Source organism: Molossus molossus, unplaced genomic scaffold, assembly GCF_014108415.1.
Source record: "Molossus molossus isolate mMolMol1 unplaced genomic scaffold, mMolMol1.p scaffold_m16_p_3, whole genome shotgun sequence".
Taxonomy (NCBI): domain Eukaryota; kingdom Metazoa; phylum Chordata; class Mammalia; order Chiroptera; family Molossidae; genus Molossus; species Molossus molossus.
In genome coordinates, this window is record NW_023425366.1 from 125,134,973 (window position 1) to 125,149,671 (window position 14,699).

Below are 14,699 nucleotides of genomic sequence, written 5' to 3' on the forward strand. Positions count from 1 at the left end.
TTTGGGTCTTGTTTTCTTATTCATTCAGCTACCCTATGTCTTTTGATTGGAGTATTTAATTAATTTACATTTAAAGTTGTTATTGATGTGTTCGTTAGCTAATCCCTTCAACATCTTTATCCAAACACCAAAAATTTTAAATAATTATTGATAAGTATGTAGTTATTGCCATTTTATTATCCATCGTTTTATTCCTTCTCCTCCTCCTTCTTTCTTCTTCTTTTTCCCGTCGTCCTCCTCCTTTCTCCTTCTTCCCCTCGCCCCCCTACTCCTTCTAGAAGTCCCTTTGCCAGGTAGCTCAGTTGGTTAGAGCATCGTGGGTTCATCTAGTTTGGGACTCTGTGTTTCCTGAACTTGTTTATCAATTTTTTCTTTTTCCATTTTTTGCACAGATAGAGTGGGAGGGGGAGAGAGAGAGAGAGAGAAACATCGACGTGGAAGGGACACATCGAGTGGCTGCCACCCGCACGGCCAACCAGGGCCGGGGACAAACTGCAACCGAGGTACATGCCCTTAGCGGGAACCGAACCCGGGTCTCTCCGGACCGCAGGCCGACGCTCTAACCGCTGAGCCAAACCGGCCAGGGCTGTTTATCAATTTTTAAAAAACAGGTTAGGGAAAGTTTTCCATCATTATTCTTTAAAATAGGTTTTTAATTTTTGCTCTCTCTCTTCTCCTTCTGGCACCCCTATGATGTGGATGTTAGTACACATGTTGTCCCAGAGGCCCCTTAAACTATCCTCATTTAAAAAAATTTTTTTTCCTTTTGCTTTCCAATGGGGTATTTTCTGCTACCTTGCTTCCAAATCGATGATTTGATCCTCTGCTTCATCTGATATACTGTTGATTCTCTCTAAGGTATTTTTCATTTCAATTATTATATTTATTTTGGCTGGGTTTTTTTTTTTAATGTTTTCTATCTCCATTTTTATGTTTCCTATCTCTTTGTTAAAGTTCTCACTAAGTTTATTTACTCACTAAGTTTATGCCCTAAGTTCATTCAGCATCCTTATAACCAGTGTTTTTAACTGCATCTGGTAGATTGATTGTCTCCATTTTGTTTAATTCTTTTTCCGGGGTTTTGTTCTATTCTTGCATTTTGGTCAGGTTTCTTTGTCTCCTCATTTTGGCTGCCTCCTTGTGTTTGTTTCTATGTGTTAGGTAGAGCTGCTATTCCTCCCAGTCTTGGTAGAGTGGGCTTATGTAGTAGGTATCCTATGTGTAGTAAGGGCCCAGTGGTGCAGTCTCCTTGATCACCTGAGCTGGGTGCTCCAGATATGTCCCTTATGTGAGTTGTGTGTACCTTCCTGTTGTAGTTGAGCCTTGATTGCTGTTGGCATGTCAATGGGAGTGATTGACCCTCAGGTTGATTGGCTGTGAGGACTGGTTTTGACTACAGATGAGCTGTTGTGTAGGGGCTGACCCCACAGAACAGTATACACTTTAGTGGGGCTCTGGTGCCTTCCCAGTCTGCCCCTGGAGGTGGTTGGGTGGTATCTGGTGTGGTCTGAAGCTGGCCACTGGGTGTGTTGGTTCTGGGGTCTCTTGGGAGTGGCTTGGGTGCAGCCCAAAGTCAGCCACTGCCTGTGTCCTGCCCAGTACCACCTGGCATAAGTTACAAAGTGATCTACTGATGGTTGCCATTTGTGCTGGGCTTGGAGGTGCCTAGTAGAGGTTAAGCTGCTAGTGCTGGGCTTGGGCTGCAAGAGGCCATCTGCTTCTTGACAGATTTTAGGAAAGTCTGAAGCATGTGCCAAGACAGGCTGTTTGTATGGAAAAGCCACTGGAACTGCCTTGGGGCGGGGTTTAAGGGAATCGCCTGGGTGGGGTGAACAGTGTTAGCCAAGCTGATGGAGACTCAGACCTGGTGCCCACCTGCACATACAGGCTGGGTGGGGGGAAGGCTCAACTAAGGAAAAATGGCTTCTGTCTGGGAGAAAGGTGCCCCTCCAGCCCTCGCCCTGAAGCCAGCCAATTCAGTTCCTCCTCGTATGTCCCTGGTGCTTTCTGAGCTGCTGCCCTAGTGCTGAAGGTCACAGCAAGTGAGTCTGTACACAGCATCCCCTCCTTCTTTCTTGAGAGAGAGAGGAAGGGAGATATATATATATATATATATATATATATATATACACACACACACACACACACACACACACACACATATATATATACACACACATACATACATATACATATATACATACATACACACACACACATAGATATGAGAGAGAAACATCAATCAGCTGCCTCCTTCAGGCCCCCCTTGGGGACTGAACCCACAACCTGGGCATGTGCCCTGACTGGGAATTGAACTGGGACCTCTCAGTCCATGGGACAGTGCTCAATCCACTGAGCCACACCAGCTGGGCTGTACACAGGCCCTTTAATAGGATACCTAGGACTTCAGAAACCCTCCATTTCACTGAGCCACAACCCCCGCTGGTTTTCACAGCCAGAAGTTGAGGAGAGTTCTCTTCTTGGTGCTGGAACACTCCCCTGGGAAGCCTGATATGGGGCTGGGACCCCTTGCTTCTCACGGGTACCCCCACAGTCAAGATATCTCTCCTGATTTTTAACCACCACATGTGGTGTGGGATCAACCTGTTCCGTGTCTCCATCCCTCCTACCAGCCTCCATGTGGTTTCTGTAAAGTATAGCCATAGTTATAGGACTTCTATTCAATTAGTCTTTAGGTGGTTCTCAATGCTGGTTTGTCTGTAGTTTAGCTGTGAGTTAGATGTGGTTGTGGGAGGAGGTGAGCACAGAGGTTACCTGTTCTGCCATCTTGACTGGGAGCCTCCTTTACTGTTTTTGTGTGTGAATCTTATTTAAGAAATATTTCCTTCCTCCAAGGTAATGAAAAAAATACTCCCTTATAGTATCTTCTAAAAGCTTTCTAATTTTACCTTTTGACATTTATGTCTTTTAGTTGGAATTTATTGTAATAGACAGAGTGAGGTAGAGATCCAATGTTGTTGTTGTTTGTTGTATGGGCCAATTGTCCCAGAATCACTTTTTGAAAAGTCTGTCCTCTCCCTTACTGCTCTGTAAGGCCACCGCTGTAATATATCAGGCTCATACATGCATGTGGGTAACTGTTGGGAATTAATTCTCCTACTCGGGAAGCAACCCCGTCAGCGCCCACTGCACCTAGCATGCGAGGCAGTGCCCACCGGGAGTGAGGACCTGAGGAGCAGCAGCTGCAGCATCAACCACTCCGTCTTCCGCGAGGGCGGTAAGGTCAGCGCTTACCCCCAAACCCTCGTCACCCTTCGGCCTCATCCTGACCTCCTTGCTTCCTTCAGTCTCCCATCACCTTCCCCCTCCCCGTTCCTTCTTCTTCCCTCAGGGCACCTTCATAGTCACATTTGATGTTTTCTACAAGGCCTCTCTGGGAGACAAGTTGCTTTTGAGGGCCAACGTGAGCAGGTGAGCCCAGGCCAGGTCTGGTGTGTCTTTCACCCTCCAGTCTCCTGTACCAGCCAGAGACTCCTCTCCTGGTTTCCTTTCCAACTGGGCTCCCCCTCTCTCCAGTGAGAATAATAAGCCTGCAACCAACAAGACTACGTTCCAGTTGGAGCTGCCAGTGAAATATGCCGTCTACACAGTGATTAGCAGGTGATCAATCCCCGGCCCTTCCCTTGCACCTCTGACCCTCCCCCAGCCTAGTACCTCCCCCTGCAGCCCAGCCTGCTCCTTTGAGGATGCGTATCTAACCTAGTCCCTCTGGTTCCTCACGTGTAAATACTTGTAACCAGCCACGCACTTATACCATAGTGCCACATGCCAACACATCTCTTGTTACACTTCACAGGTACTGGTTTTTCTGTTGTTGTTTGTTTTCGTTTTTTACAAATGGAAGGTTTGTGGCAACCTCATGTCAAGCAAATTTATCTGTGCCATTTTTCCAACAGGTTCAGATGATAGGTAGCATTTTTTAGCAAGAAAGTATTTGTTTCTCTTTTTTAAAAATATCTCACCTGAGGATATTTTTCCGTTTATCATCAGACAGACTGGGAGGGAGGGAGAGAGAGACAGAGACAGAGAGAAACATCGATGTGATGGAGCCACACCGACTGGCTGCCTCCTGCACGACCCAACCAGGGCCGGGGACGAACCGCAATCGAGGTACGTGCCCTTGACCGAAATCGAACTTGTGACTCATTGGTCTGCGGGTCGATGCTCTAACTGCTGAGCCAAACCGGCCAGGGCAAGAAAGTATTTTTAAAATTAAGGTATGTTTATTTTTCAGACACATTGCTATTGCACACTTAATAGACTACTGTGTTAATGTAAACATAACCTTGATATGCACTGGGAAACCAGAAATTTCTTTTGACTCACTTAATTGCAATATTTGCTTCATGGAGATGGTCCGGATCTGAACCCACAGTATCTCTGAGGTGTGCCTGTACCATAATTCTTGCTTCTTCTGTGACGAAGCAGCCTGCTGGTGGGACACACACACCGTGCTGCTACTGTGTACGACCTCCCCTCTGTCCGTGATCAGCCTTCGTGAGCATGAAGCACTCCGACCCTTTGTGCCAAATACTAGGTTGAGACTGAAGCTTTTCTAAGGACTCTGGAGCAAGAACTTGTGCCTGACAGGACAGGATCTTTTACCACAGAGAGGAAAGAAAAGGTCAAGTTTTCACAAAACTGAGAGGACAGCAGAGATGTGATAAATGACCTTTAGAGCCCAAGGCCAAGACAGGCCACAAGAAAGGCGAGTGTAGGGAGGCTGCTCCGGGCAGAAGGTGGTGGAGGAGGGCCGGCCAGGCTGCAAGCAGGGCAAGGAGCTCCACGTACCTGGCTGGCTCCGCAGGGTTAGCGAGTTGGTCAGACACTTACAGTGTTGCCATGGGACAGTTTGCTGCGGACCTGTGCATTTTTAGGGGAATGAGAGATGGGGGATCAAGCAGTGTCACTGCCTTTTCAAACTCCATGTGTGTATCCCCTTCTGTCTATGGGAAAATACTAACGCTCAGAGTAGGAACTTACAGTTGTATACACTTAGGATGTGCCAGCCATTGTTTTAAGTACTTTACAAGTATTTATATGTATTTAATCCTTCTAACAATTCTATGATATAATTATTGTTACCCCCTTTTTACCAACAAATAAATCAAGAGATTAAAAAACTTGCCCTGTCATTCAGCTGGTAAGTGGCAGACCCAGGAGTCAAACCCAGATGGTCCAGAGCTTGTGCCAGTGGCCATACTGCAGAGCTGAGTGACTTACTCAAGTATAACAAGAGGTTTAGAACAAGGAGATTTTAAGGTGAGAAAACTGAAGCAGAGAGATAAAGGGTCGAGTGGGTAGCAGAGAAGACTAACAATACTAAAGGAAACAATAAATTCTCACATTTACAGCACTGCCATAAACCTCACCACATCTGCATTATAGGTTGGCACTATGATTAGCACCCCCATTTTAAAGAGTAAAAAACTACAAGTCTGCAGAGAGGTTAAGTAGCTGGCCTTACATTACTCAGGCAGGAAGTGGTGCACCTGAGATGTGAACCCAGGTGGTCTGGCTCCACGTTCTTAATCATCAAGCTGACAGCCACATCTGTGGTCTGCAAAGACAAGACTTACGACTGGTTAACTGTTGAATTTCCAGATCCAAGCACACAGTCTGGCACAGGGTAAATGTTTACTGAAGGAGGCCATAGATGAATGGATAGATGGATGGAAGGATGGATGGAAAGCCACCTGCAGGCAGGAACATTTATGTCCATTCCATAGGCTTGTGTCCATGTACCATCTTCCATCACATTTATTTAACTGCCCCAGGAGAGTCCCATCTATCGTCTTCATTCCCATCATGAAGAGGCTCAGGCTCCGTTTTTTCTGGAGGGATCCAGTCGTCATTCCTTCGCGTCTCAGGCTTCTTTGTCCTCACGGCAGCCTGTGCAGGCTGGCCCCAAGCCAGCCACGCATCTACCAGAGCAGCAACGTTCAACCTCTGTCATCTCGTGGCACATAAACTAATCACTAAAATTCTGTGGCACACCAAAAGATATATTGTATTTTTTTGCTGACCTGACAAAAAATAGGTATACTTTTTTTTTTTTTATCCTCACCTGAGGACATTTTTGCATTTTTTGTTCAGACAGAGCGGGAGGGAGAGAGGGAGAGAGAGAGAGAGAAACATCGATGTGAAGGGATACATCGAGTGGCTGCCACCCGCACGACCAACCAGGGACGGGGACAAACTGCAACCGAGGTACGTGCCTTTAGCGGGAACCGAACGCGGGTCTCTCTGTACCGCAGGCCAACGCTCTAACTGCTGAGCCAAACCGGCCAGGGCAAAAATAGGTATACTTTTGATTCATTCACACTGAATGGCAACTGTTGTGCTGGCTGTTGTCATGTTGTTAAAATTTGACAATCTAAGGGAAAAGAGGTCAGTGCCCCTGACTGAATAGTCAGGTATTGTATGTTTTAAACATTCTTGCAGTGCACCAGTTGAAAATCACTGCCAGAGAAAGCAAATCTACAAGAAGCTTGTAAACACCTTTTTCCATGGGGAATGTTTAAATGTTACGGGGGGTGATGTTTAAGTTGGGCCTTTAAGTGAAAATTCCCAGAAGAGGAGTGAGGACACTCAAGCAGAAGAGCGAGCTTGAGCAAAGTCACAGGGATAGGAGAGCCAGGGATGAGCCACCAGTTGTGGTGAGGAGGGCGAAGGACTGTGGGGAGAGGAGCTGAAGCGGAGGCTGCAGACTTGTGAGAACCCTCATCGTTTCCCTGGGTTATCTGCTGGGCCCAAAGAGCCCTTGGCAGCAGGCCAGGGCACAACTGAGGATGGTCCCAAGGCTGTTTTTCACCAACAAGCCCTCTCTCTCCAGGAAGGAAGACTCCACCAAGTACTTCAACTTTTCACCTTCTGCGAAGAGCAGTAAAGAAGCCGAGCATCGATATCGTGTGAGGCCAGGGAGTATTCATATCCGCCCTCCCACGGTGTTGCTAACATTGAAAGTTGGTGGGAGCCTGGCCGGCGTGGCTCAGTGGACTGAGCGTCATTTCATTCACCAATAAGTCACAAGTTCAATTCCTGACCAGGGCACATGCCCAGCAGGCTTGATCCCCAGCAGGTGGCATGCAGGAGGCATCTCACATAGATGCTTCTATCTCTCCCTCTCCCTTCCTCTCTAAAAAACAAACAAACAAACAAAAATCAATAAAAACATATTTAAAAAAAAAGAAAGAATGTTATTGGGAAAAGATGGAGAGGAACTGAGAGCTAGAACCAGAAAAGAAAGAAATGGGATTTGGGAAGCTCCAGGGACCACAGTAATGCTCTCTCAATCTCCTGCAGGTGAATAACCTGAGCCAGCGAGATTTGGCCATCAGCGTTCATTTCTGGGTTCCGGCCCTGCTGAACGGTGTGGCTGTATGGGACGTGGCTGTGGAGGGCCCTTCACAGGTGCCTGCCTGACTCTCCTCACTGCGCAGGGTCTGACCCCACAGTGCCTCACACTCTCTTACCAGGGACATTTTGATCATCCTGGAACTATTTCTCTCCCTCACTAGAGTCTCTCATGTGTGTCGGAGATGGAGCCTCCGCAGCTTTCTGACTTCCAGACTCAGATTCCAGGGAGTCTCGTGCTGGTGAGAAAGGCCCTGGGCTCCCACGGTAGGACCAGCTGCTCCTTAGGGAACCCAGGGAAATGCAGCGCTGGGTTGCAGAGCTATTGTGAACAGATTCCTCAGCCCAGATCTAACACTTTATTTTCTCTTGTGGTTCCTAAGTTTAGACTCCTTACCTTCATTCCTCTCCTGTCCCCAGAACTGCTCCATTGCTGACTGCCAGAGGTTCCGCTGTGACATCCCCTCCTTTGGCATCCAGGAGGAACTTGACTTCATCCTGAAGGGCAACCTCAGCTTCCGCTGGGTCAGCCAGGTGTGTAGGCCCAACGGCAGGGCCCTGTCTCAGGCGCAGGTGGTACCTGAGGTGTCTGTGCCCATCCTCAATCAAGCTAGGACATTTCTGTGACTGAGCTTCCCCGGAGCTCGCTCCCAGCTCTCCTGCTCCTCTTTGCAGACACTGCAGAAGAAGGTGCTGGTCGTGACTGTGGCTGAAATCACGTTCAACAGATCTGTGTATTCCCAGCTTCCGGGACAGGAGGCGTTTTTGAGAGCTCAGGTAGTGACTGTGTGGTAGGCAGTAGGCAGGTTGGGGAGAGGGCTTCTGATGCTGAATCTGTGATGCTGGGTGGGGGGCTCACAAGCCCGGGGGAGGAAGGACGAAGATCCCTGAATGGGACAGCGGTCCCTAAACCCATGGTTGCTTCTGTTTCTCCCCCTTGGGGTTGGCCTGGGGAAGCAGGGGAGGGAGTTAAAGACTGGAGAAGGCGGGTAGAGTCTGAGACAGCCAGAGGTGTGATATTTCTGACCCCCAAATCAGATGGAGATGGTGGTGGAAGAGTACGAGGTCTACGATCCTGTCCCCCTCATTGCGGGCAGCTCTGTGGGCGGGCTGTTGCTGCTGGCGCTCATCACAGCCGTCCTGTACAAGGTGAGTGTCCCTCCCACACCGGACACCACCAGCATCCAACCCAAGCCCTCCCACAGATGGGTGGCATAGCAGGAACTCGGACAATGGAATAAGGCCAGCCTAGGTGCACATTTTGGCTGTCTTACTGCTTAATGTCATGCAAGTTGCTCGATCTCTCTGGGATTGTTTCCCATTTTTGAAATAATAATAACGTCCATATCACAGAGTGGCTGAAGCAAGACAGCAATGAGGCCAGGATATGTACACAGCCCAGCTGACCTCAGAATCCATGCTTTTCTGCTCTAGATTATATGGATAACCACTGTTCTTAGAACACAGTAGATACTCAAACCACGAGAGCTGTTGTTCACATGTGTTTGGCACACAGACACAAGTCAGTTCCTTCTTCCCTCACAGCTTTTTCCTTACTCTCAACTTTCTTCCCTGCTCTCTTACCCAGATTTTCTGATTTACTTCCCTCCTTAGCTTGGTTTCTTCAAACGTCAGTACAAGGAAATGCTGGGTGACAAGCCCGAAGACACTGCCACATTCACTGGGGAGGCCCCAGATTTGCCTTTGTCCTAATAATCTACTTCTCTGTTCATCTTACCCCCATGGGCTGGTCTTGCCCGGGCCCCTATATCTGCTTCCATGGGAATAACTTCTGCATAGATCTGATTGGCCTGAGCAACTTACCAGGCACACACCACCTTCCCAAGGCCTGGCCAACTTCCTCAGTGTTAACCCACTTTTACGGAAGCAGGCGTGATGCCAGCATGACTTTTCTTATGTATGGGAATTGTCACATTAAAAGAGGAAATTTATAATACATTGTCCTGGTATGAAACAGCTCTAATCCAGGGCCGGACTGCTGCTCTGGGCAGGGCTGGGTGAACCTGTCTGTGGGCAGAGAACGTTCTCTTTTGCAGGTGCCTGAGGCCTGCAACTGGCTTCTCTTAGTGGCGCTGTGAGCAGTGTCAGGGCTGGAGGCCAGATGGTGTTCGTGTGTGTTGATAACGGGTTTCAGCCCAGGCTTGTGCTCCTTGGCAATGGACGCTGAGCACACTATCCTAGAAGGTGAATGACATGTCCAGAGCTGGTTTGAATCAATGACCCCCTCGAATGGGGTGTCCGGAAGCTAGGAGAGCCAGGCTCCCAGAAAGGAGCATTTGATTTCCTAAACTAACACAGAAGACCCATTAAAGATGGTCATGGGGAACGACTGCAATCTTCCCCACGCAGAATTAGGTCGCGAGCCTCATACACAGGGCTGTAGATCCTGCGTTAGGAATCAGGGTTGTTTCCAGTTAGTATTCACGGATTCATTGTGAAAGCCATTTACAGCCTAGAGCCCTAACTATTCATGGGTGAGCAAGAAGGAAGATGGGTCCCCAGCCGCTCCCAAGTCAGGCCTTGGGGAGAGAACGCCCCCCCACCCCGTGCTCATGCGCGCAAGTGCCAGGTGCGGGCAGGCCGCTGGGCGGGGGCGGGGGCGGGGGCGGGGGCGGGTCCCTCCCGCCCTGCCCCCCACACTCCACCCCCCCCCCCCCTCGCCCCGCGGTCCTCACAGAGCTGCGGACACACAGCTTCCACATCTTTATTGAGCTGGGGGCCTCCGCCTGGGCCTCAGGGCCGTTCGTAGCCGGTGGGCAGAGGGTTGACGTGGGGGTTGTGGAAAAGAGTGTGGTTGCCGTCCCCCCAGGAGAAGGGCTGTGGAGAGAGGAGGGGACAGTGAGGGGACAGTGAGGGGTCAGCCGGCCGCGCCCCGCCTCCTGCCCGGAGCGAGGCCTGGGCGTACCTTGGTGCGGATGCGCAGGTGGTGGTAGGGCACGAACTCGGGGCGCTCGCCGTGGCCCGCGTGCAGCCAGCAGTTGAGCGAGCAGAGCACCACGCCGGGCAGCGCCAGCACGAAGGTCAGGAGGCGCCAGGTGCCGGCTGCAGCGCAACAGGCGGGTCAAGGAGGGGCGCAGGGGGGCTGGGGGGGGGGAGTTCCCATGGGAGGGGGCTCGCCAGGACCCTGCAAGGCCCTGGAGGCGGGAGGGGGTATGGGTGTGCAAGGTGAAGAAGCAACAGGGTCCACTCACCTCCTGCCCCTCCGTGGCCTCCCTGGGCTGCACTCGCAAAGCCTCGACTCAGGGACCTCAGAGGCAGAGCCATCAGAGCCATGGCGAAGCGCTGGGAACCACCGACCGCACGGTCCCTTCGCCCTCCTTCACTGGGGCCCAGGCCCCCTTCGCTGGGGCCCAGGCTCTCCTCCCCTCTCTTGGGGCCAATCACCTGTTGGGCCTGGGCTGGGCGGCTATTTTTAGGGTTTTTCTATATTTAAAATGAAGCCTGACTGGCATGATGTTCTCTCCAGACAGCTGCCGTACTGTGCGGCTTATTTCGGTAAGGGGGCATTTAAAATACACTGTGCCATTCTTTTTATAGTCGCAGGGAAGTGTTTTGCTCAATACTCTATTCCTGGTGGCTAGTACACAGTAGGCCTTTAATAAATATTTGTAGAATGAATTAAGTGTCCTTTTGAATCTCAGTTTCTTAAATCTGTAAAATGTATAATAGTTGTACTTTAAATTATGTTTATGAAATTTAAATAAAGTAACAGGATATACCAGCTTAGAATCTGGCACATAACTGTAGCTCAATATGTATATTAGTCATAGTTCTTTGCAAAGAACAGAACTCACTCTAACTAGTTTTTAAAAGATAAGCAGCTGAGATTCTCAGGTAGCTCACAGTATCTCCAGAGAGGCCTGTGATCTGCACAGCCGGACACAGATCCGTCTGGAGCCACCACCGCAGTTCACACTGTGGGACACTAGATGCCCAAAACTTTATCAGTGCTGCCCTGGAAAGCCAGATTCTTCCACTCTCACCCCCTCTTGAAGTTAGATTCTTCGAGAAGTTTGCATCCTTGATTTGCTGTCTTCTGAAATCATAGAATCATGTGGGCCCCAATTGGCAACACCTAGGCCATTGCATGTGCTCTAGTTTCAAGACAGTCTGGGTAATTGAGTTCTGGCTTCTGCCTTGGAGAGGCAGGACTTTTATCTTGGAGAAAATGCCCAAATATAGGAAGAGTATTCAAAAGATTCTGGGCAGCCACACATTTGACAAGTATCTACTGCTAAGTATGTTATTTCAGTCTGAAAAACCTGAATCCTTGGAAGAAAAGAAGAAAGCCAAGCAGGCCTGCAGGAACCCTGTGTCTAAGCAGGTCACTAGAAAGCTGCAATAGGGCAAGGCAGGGCAGACGTCTGCGTGGGCTCTGCTCTGTCCTCAGCACCAGCTCAGAACCTGGCATGAAGTAGGTGTCCTAAAATATGTATTTAATGAATGCTCGAGCCATTTTACGTTGGTTAACCACATAGCAATGCCTTTTCAGAACTATAGCCCAACAGGATGCCTTCAGCTTTGAGCAAGAGCTGATGTACTTAATATGAATATATAAAAGAAAAAAATTTTTATTAACATCATCTAATTATATAAAAGAAAAATGAGGAATTTATTCTTTTTATTATTATTTTTAATCCTTGCCCAAGGATATTTCTTCATTGATTTTTTTAGATAGAGTGGAAGGGAGGGAGGGAGAGAGAGAGAAACATTGATGTGAGGGAGACACATCAATTGGCTGCCTCCTGCAGGACTCTGACCAGGGTGGGGATTGAACTTGCAACCCAGGTATGTGCCCTTGACTGGGAATTGAACCCAAGGTGTTTCTGTCTGTGGGCCGATGCTCTAATCGCTGAACCAAACTAGCCAGGGCAAGGAAAGTACATTTTAAAAAAACTATACTTAGTGCCTGGCTGGTGTGGCTCAGTGGTTGAGCATCGACCCATGCACCAAGAGGTCGCTGGTTTGATTCCTGGTCAGAGCACATGCCCAGGTTGTGGGCCCAATCCCCAGGAGGGGCATGCAGGAGACGGCCAATCGATGTTCTCTCTCATCGATGTTTCTATCTCTCTCCCTCTCTCTCTAAAATCAATAAAGAAAAAAAAAACTATACTTAGATTTTACTTAACTTTCTTGGTTTTTTTTGTTTTTGTTTTTAGTAACCTTATGCAACAGTTAAATGTTATATAGTGTTATATTATTCCTGAGCCCTCACTGAGCTACAATGGAATTCTTCCTGCAGTTACCTTTTCCCAGCTGGACTTTGGAATCACTGCTGAGAAGATGGGGCCTAATTTCAGTTAAAGTTACTTGGCACCCCGCTTCACACACAGTGCCCTCAAACCTCCTCTCCACTTCTGATAAGGCTCTTGGAGAAAATGGAAATAAAGAGGGATGTTTTTACCTGAAAAGGTTCTAGGCTCTCCTCTCTCCATGCGGAGTTTTGTTGGTCATTGCCAAACAATTCCCAGGATATTCCCATCCCTTTGTCTCAGCGTGGAAGTTCCCACTAAGAGCTTTGCTTGCTGTTGCCTGGTGAATGCCCTAGGGCTGCTGTCACCCCTTGGGTGACCCTGCCTAAGTACCCAGAGACTTTTATTTAGATCATCTGTACTTTCCTAGGCTGGTCGTGGTTTTGTCTTAACTGCCTTTGTATAGAGAAAGTGCAGAGCTGACTTCCGCAGTCTTTATACTCACCACTGTTTTGTAAGTTCTCTCACACACAATTCATTGAGCTGCTGCCAACGCTTCCAGTTATTGGAGGTTTAGGTTTTGCTTTGCTTGTGGCAGAGAGAAAAAACTCACTAGTTGTCAAATAAACCCCGTAGGCAGCATCCCAGCCCCTTTCAAACACTCCTCAGTTGGCGGTGGTGAAGGGTGTGGAGGGATGTCTCCATGTCAGTTTCTCTGTGCCTCTCCTGGGATGCTACACATCAGGAGCATATTTTCCAAAGCAGAGAGAAATCCAACATGTGATCTACTAAATATAAATTTTGGCCTCTAGTACAGCATATTTGACATTGGAATTGTCCCAGAAAGATAACTGAATGATGATACAGGACATAGTTAGCTACAATGAAGGGTAAAGGGAGTTGGAGACAAGGAATCAAGGTGGAGCCCACCAGCGGGCTATTGACTACAGGGTAATAGGGCTGTTAGCTCCCTCTGCCTTGGAAGGGGATAGTGCTTGTTATTGTTTTGTGTCGTCTGCCCAACATACTTGTCTTCTCCTCATGCTAACACACTGGATTTTCTTTGTGAAATCACCCCCCCGCCCTCTCATTTTCAGTTCACAGTTCACATGGAGTTGACTCCCTCCTCCAGCTCCAAGAGGGGCCACATGATCCAGGCCTAGCCAATTGGTTTGGGAGGGGCACAGGACCATGGGTCCCGATTGGAGGGCTTCTTTGTTGGACTATTGAGACACAGTACTTCAACTGGACCTGCAGTTGTCAATTCTGAAACCATTTTTCATAGCACACCAGAAAGATGAAGCGTAATCTAGCCTTGTTAATATTATTTGAACCCCTGGATCAAGATGTGCTAGAATTAAAAAGGATCTTAGATTTTTCAGTTACATAAAATGACAAAAAGCCAGTTAGAGATGAGGTTTTAAGTCTTCATTAATCGCTAAACATTTTCTGTGAAACTATAGTGTATCTCTAAACTTTTACCAGCGATTTTTCAATTTCTGTTCCCCCGTACTGAGATGAATGTTGAAACTTGTTTCTGAAGCATTTTTTGCCCTCTCTTGTGGATATGATAGCTATAAATGTCTTTAATAAATGTTCTGGAGTATATATGGTTTTAATGAATTAAATGTAATGGACACTTAAAATGAAGGAGTCCAGTATTTATTAAAATGAAATTAGTCCAATAAATTACACATGAAGATATATTCCAACTTGCTAAAAGTTAAATGGCTGAGTCTTTGTACTTTTATTTCTTCTTCAATCTCATCATAATATGGTGTTGTACATCAAAATAAACCTGCGTGCTGTGACCCGATTTCTCTGAAATATGTATCTAATGCTGGGGACACCGAACACTGCAGCCGAGCCAGACACACGTGCTCTGTGGCCTCACCTGCTGTAACTCAAGCCCAGCCTGCAGTAACACCACGGGCCAGAGTCTGAGTGGCTGCTCCCACATGAGACCTTCATCTCACAGGCTGTGTGCTGTGTGCTGTGTGCACTAGGCCAGCTGGTATGTAAAGAGGTCCTGAAGAGGTGACTTATTAATCTCATATTTTCAAGACCAGTATTTTGCCACCACAAATGCTGATTTTTGAAAATACCCGG

The 14,699-nt window shown here is 48.1% G+C and overlaps 2 protein-coding genes across 2 annotated transcripts in view; one reads left to right on the forward strand and one right to left on the reverse strand.

Moving 5' to 3' along the window:
* Positions 1-9,114, forward strand: part of ITGAD (integrin subunit alpha D) — a 35,758-nt gene extending 26,644 nt beyond the window's left edge. The window contains exons 21-30 of the mRNA XM_036278619.1: positions 3,130-3,243; positions 3,353-3,432; positions 3,538-3,621; positions 6,857-6,932; positions 7,327-7,434; positions 7,542-7,619; positions 7,798-7,911; positions 8,053-8,154; positions 8,416-8,526; positions 8,992-9,114. Of these exons, the coding sequence (XP_036134512.1) occupies positions 3,130-3,243; positions 3,353-3,432; positions 3,538-3,621; positions 6,857-6,932; positions 7,327-7,434; positions 7,542-7,619; positions 7,798-7,911; positions 8,053-8,154; positions 8,416-8,526; positions 8,992-9,090 (966 nt within the window). The 3' untranslated portion in view covers positions 9,091-9,114. The remainder of the gene's footprint in view (positions 1-3,129; positions 3,244-3,352; positions 3,433-3,537; positions 3,622-6,856; positions 6,933-7,326; positions 7,435-7,541; positions 7,620-7,797; positions 7,912-8,052; positions 8,155-8,415; positions 8,527-8,991) is intronic.
* Positions 9,115-10,131: 1,017 nt separating this feature from the next.
* On the reverse strand, positions 10,132-10,721 carry LOC118642653 (cytochrome c oxidase subunit 6A2, mitochondrial). Its single transcript, XM_036280556.1, has 3 exons — positions 10,590-10,721; positions 10,304-10,440; positions 10,132-10,215 (listed from the first exon to the last, which is right to left on the reverse strand). The coding sequence occupies exons 1-3, from the start codon at positions 10,669-10,671 to the stop codon at positions 10,132-10,134; spliced, it is 303 nt and encodes a 100-aa protein (XP_036136449.1). The 5' UTR covers positions 10,672-10,721.
* Between the last annotated feature and the right edge of the window lie 3,978 nt (positions 10,722-14,699).

What these genes read in the sequence shown, in the direction of transcription:
- LOC118642653 (XM_036280556.1), bottom strand. Translation starts at nt 10,671, where the DNA reads ATGGCTCTGATGGCTCTGCCTCTGAGGTCCCTGAGTCGAGGCTTTGCG. An exon ending in AGGCCACGGAGGGGCAGGAG is followed by an intron (nt 10,441 to 10,589) that starts GTGAGTGGACCC and finishes GTTGCGCTGCAG; the next exon opens with CCGGCACCTGGCGCCTCCTG. An exon ending in ACCTGCGCATCCGCACCAAG is followed by an intron (nt 10,216 to 10,303) that starts GTACGCCCAGGC and finishes CTCTCTCCACAG; the next exon opens with CCCTTCTCCTGGGGGGACGG.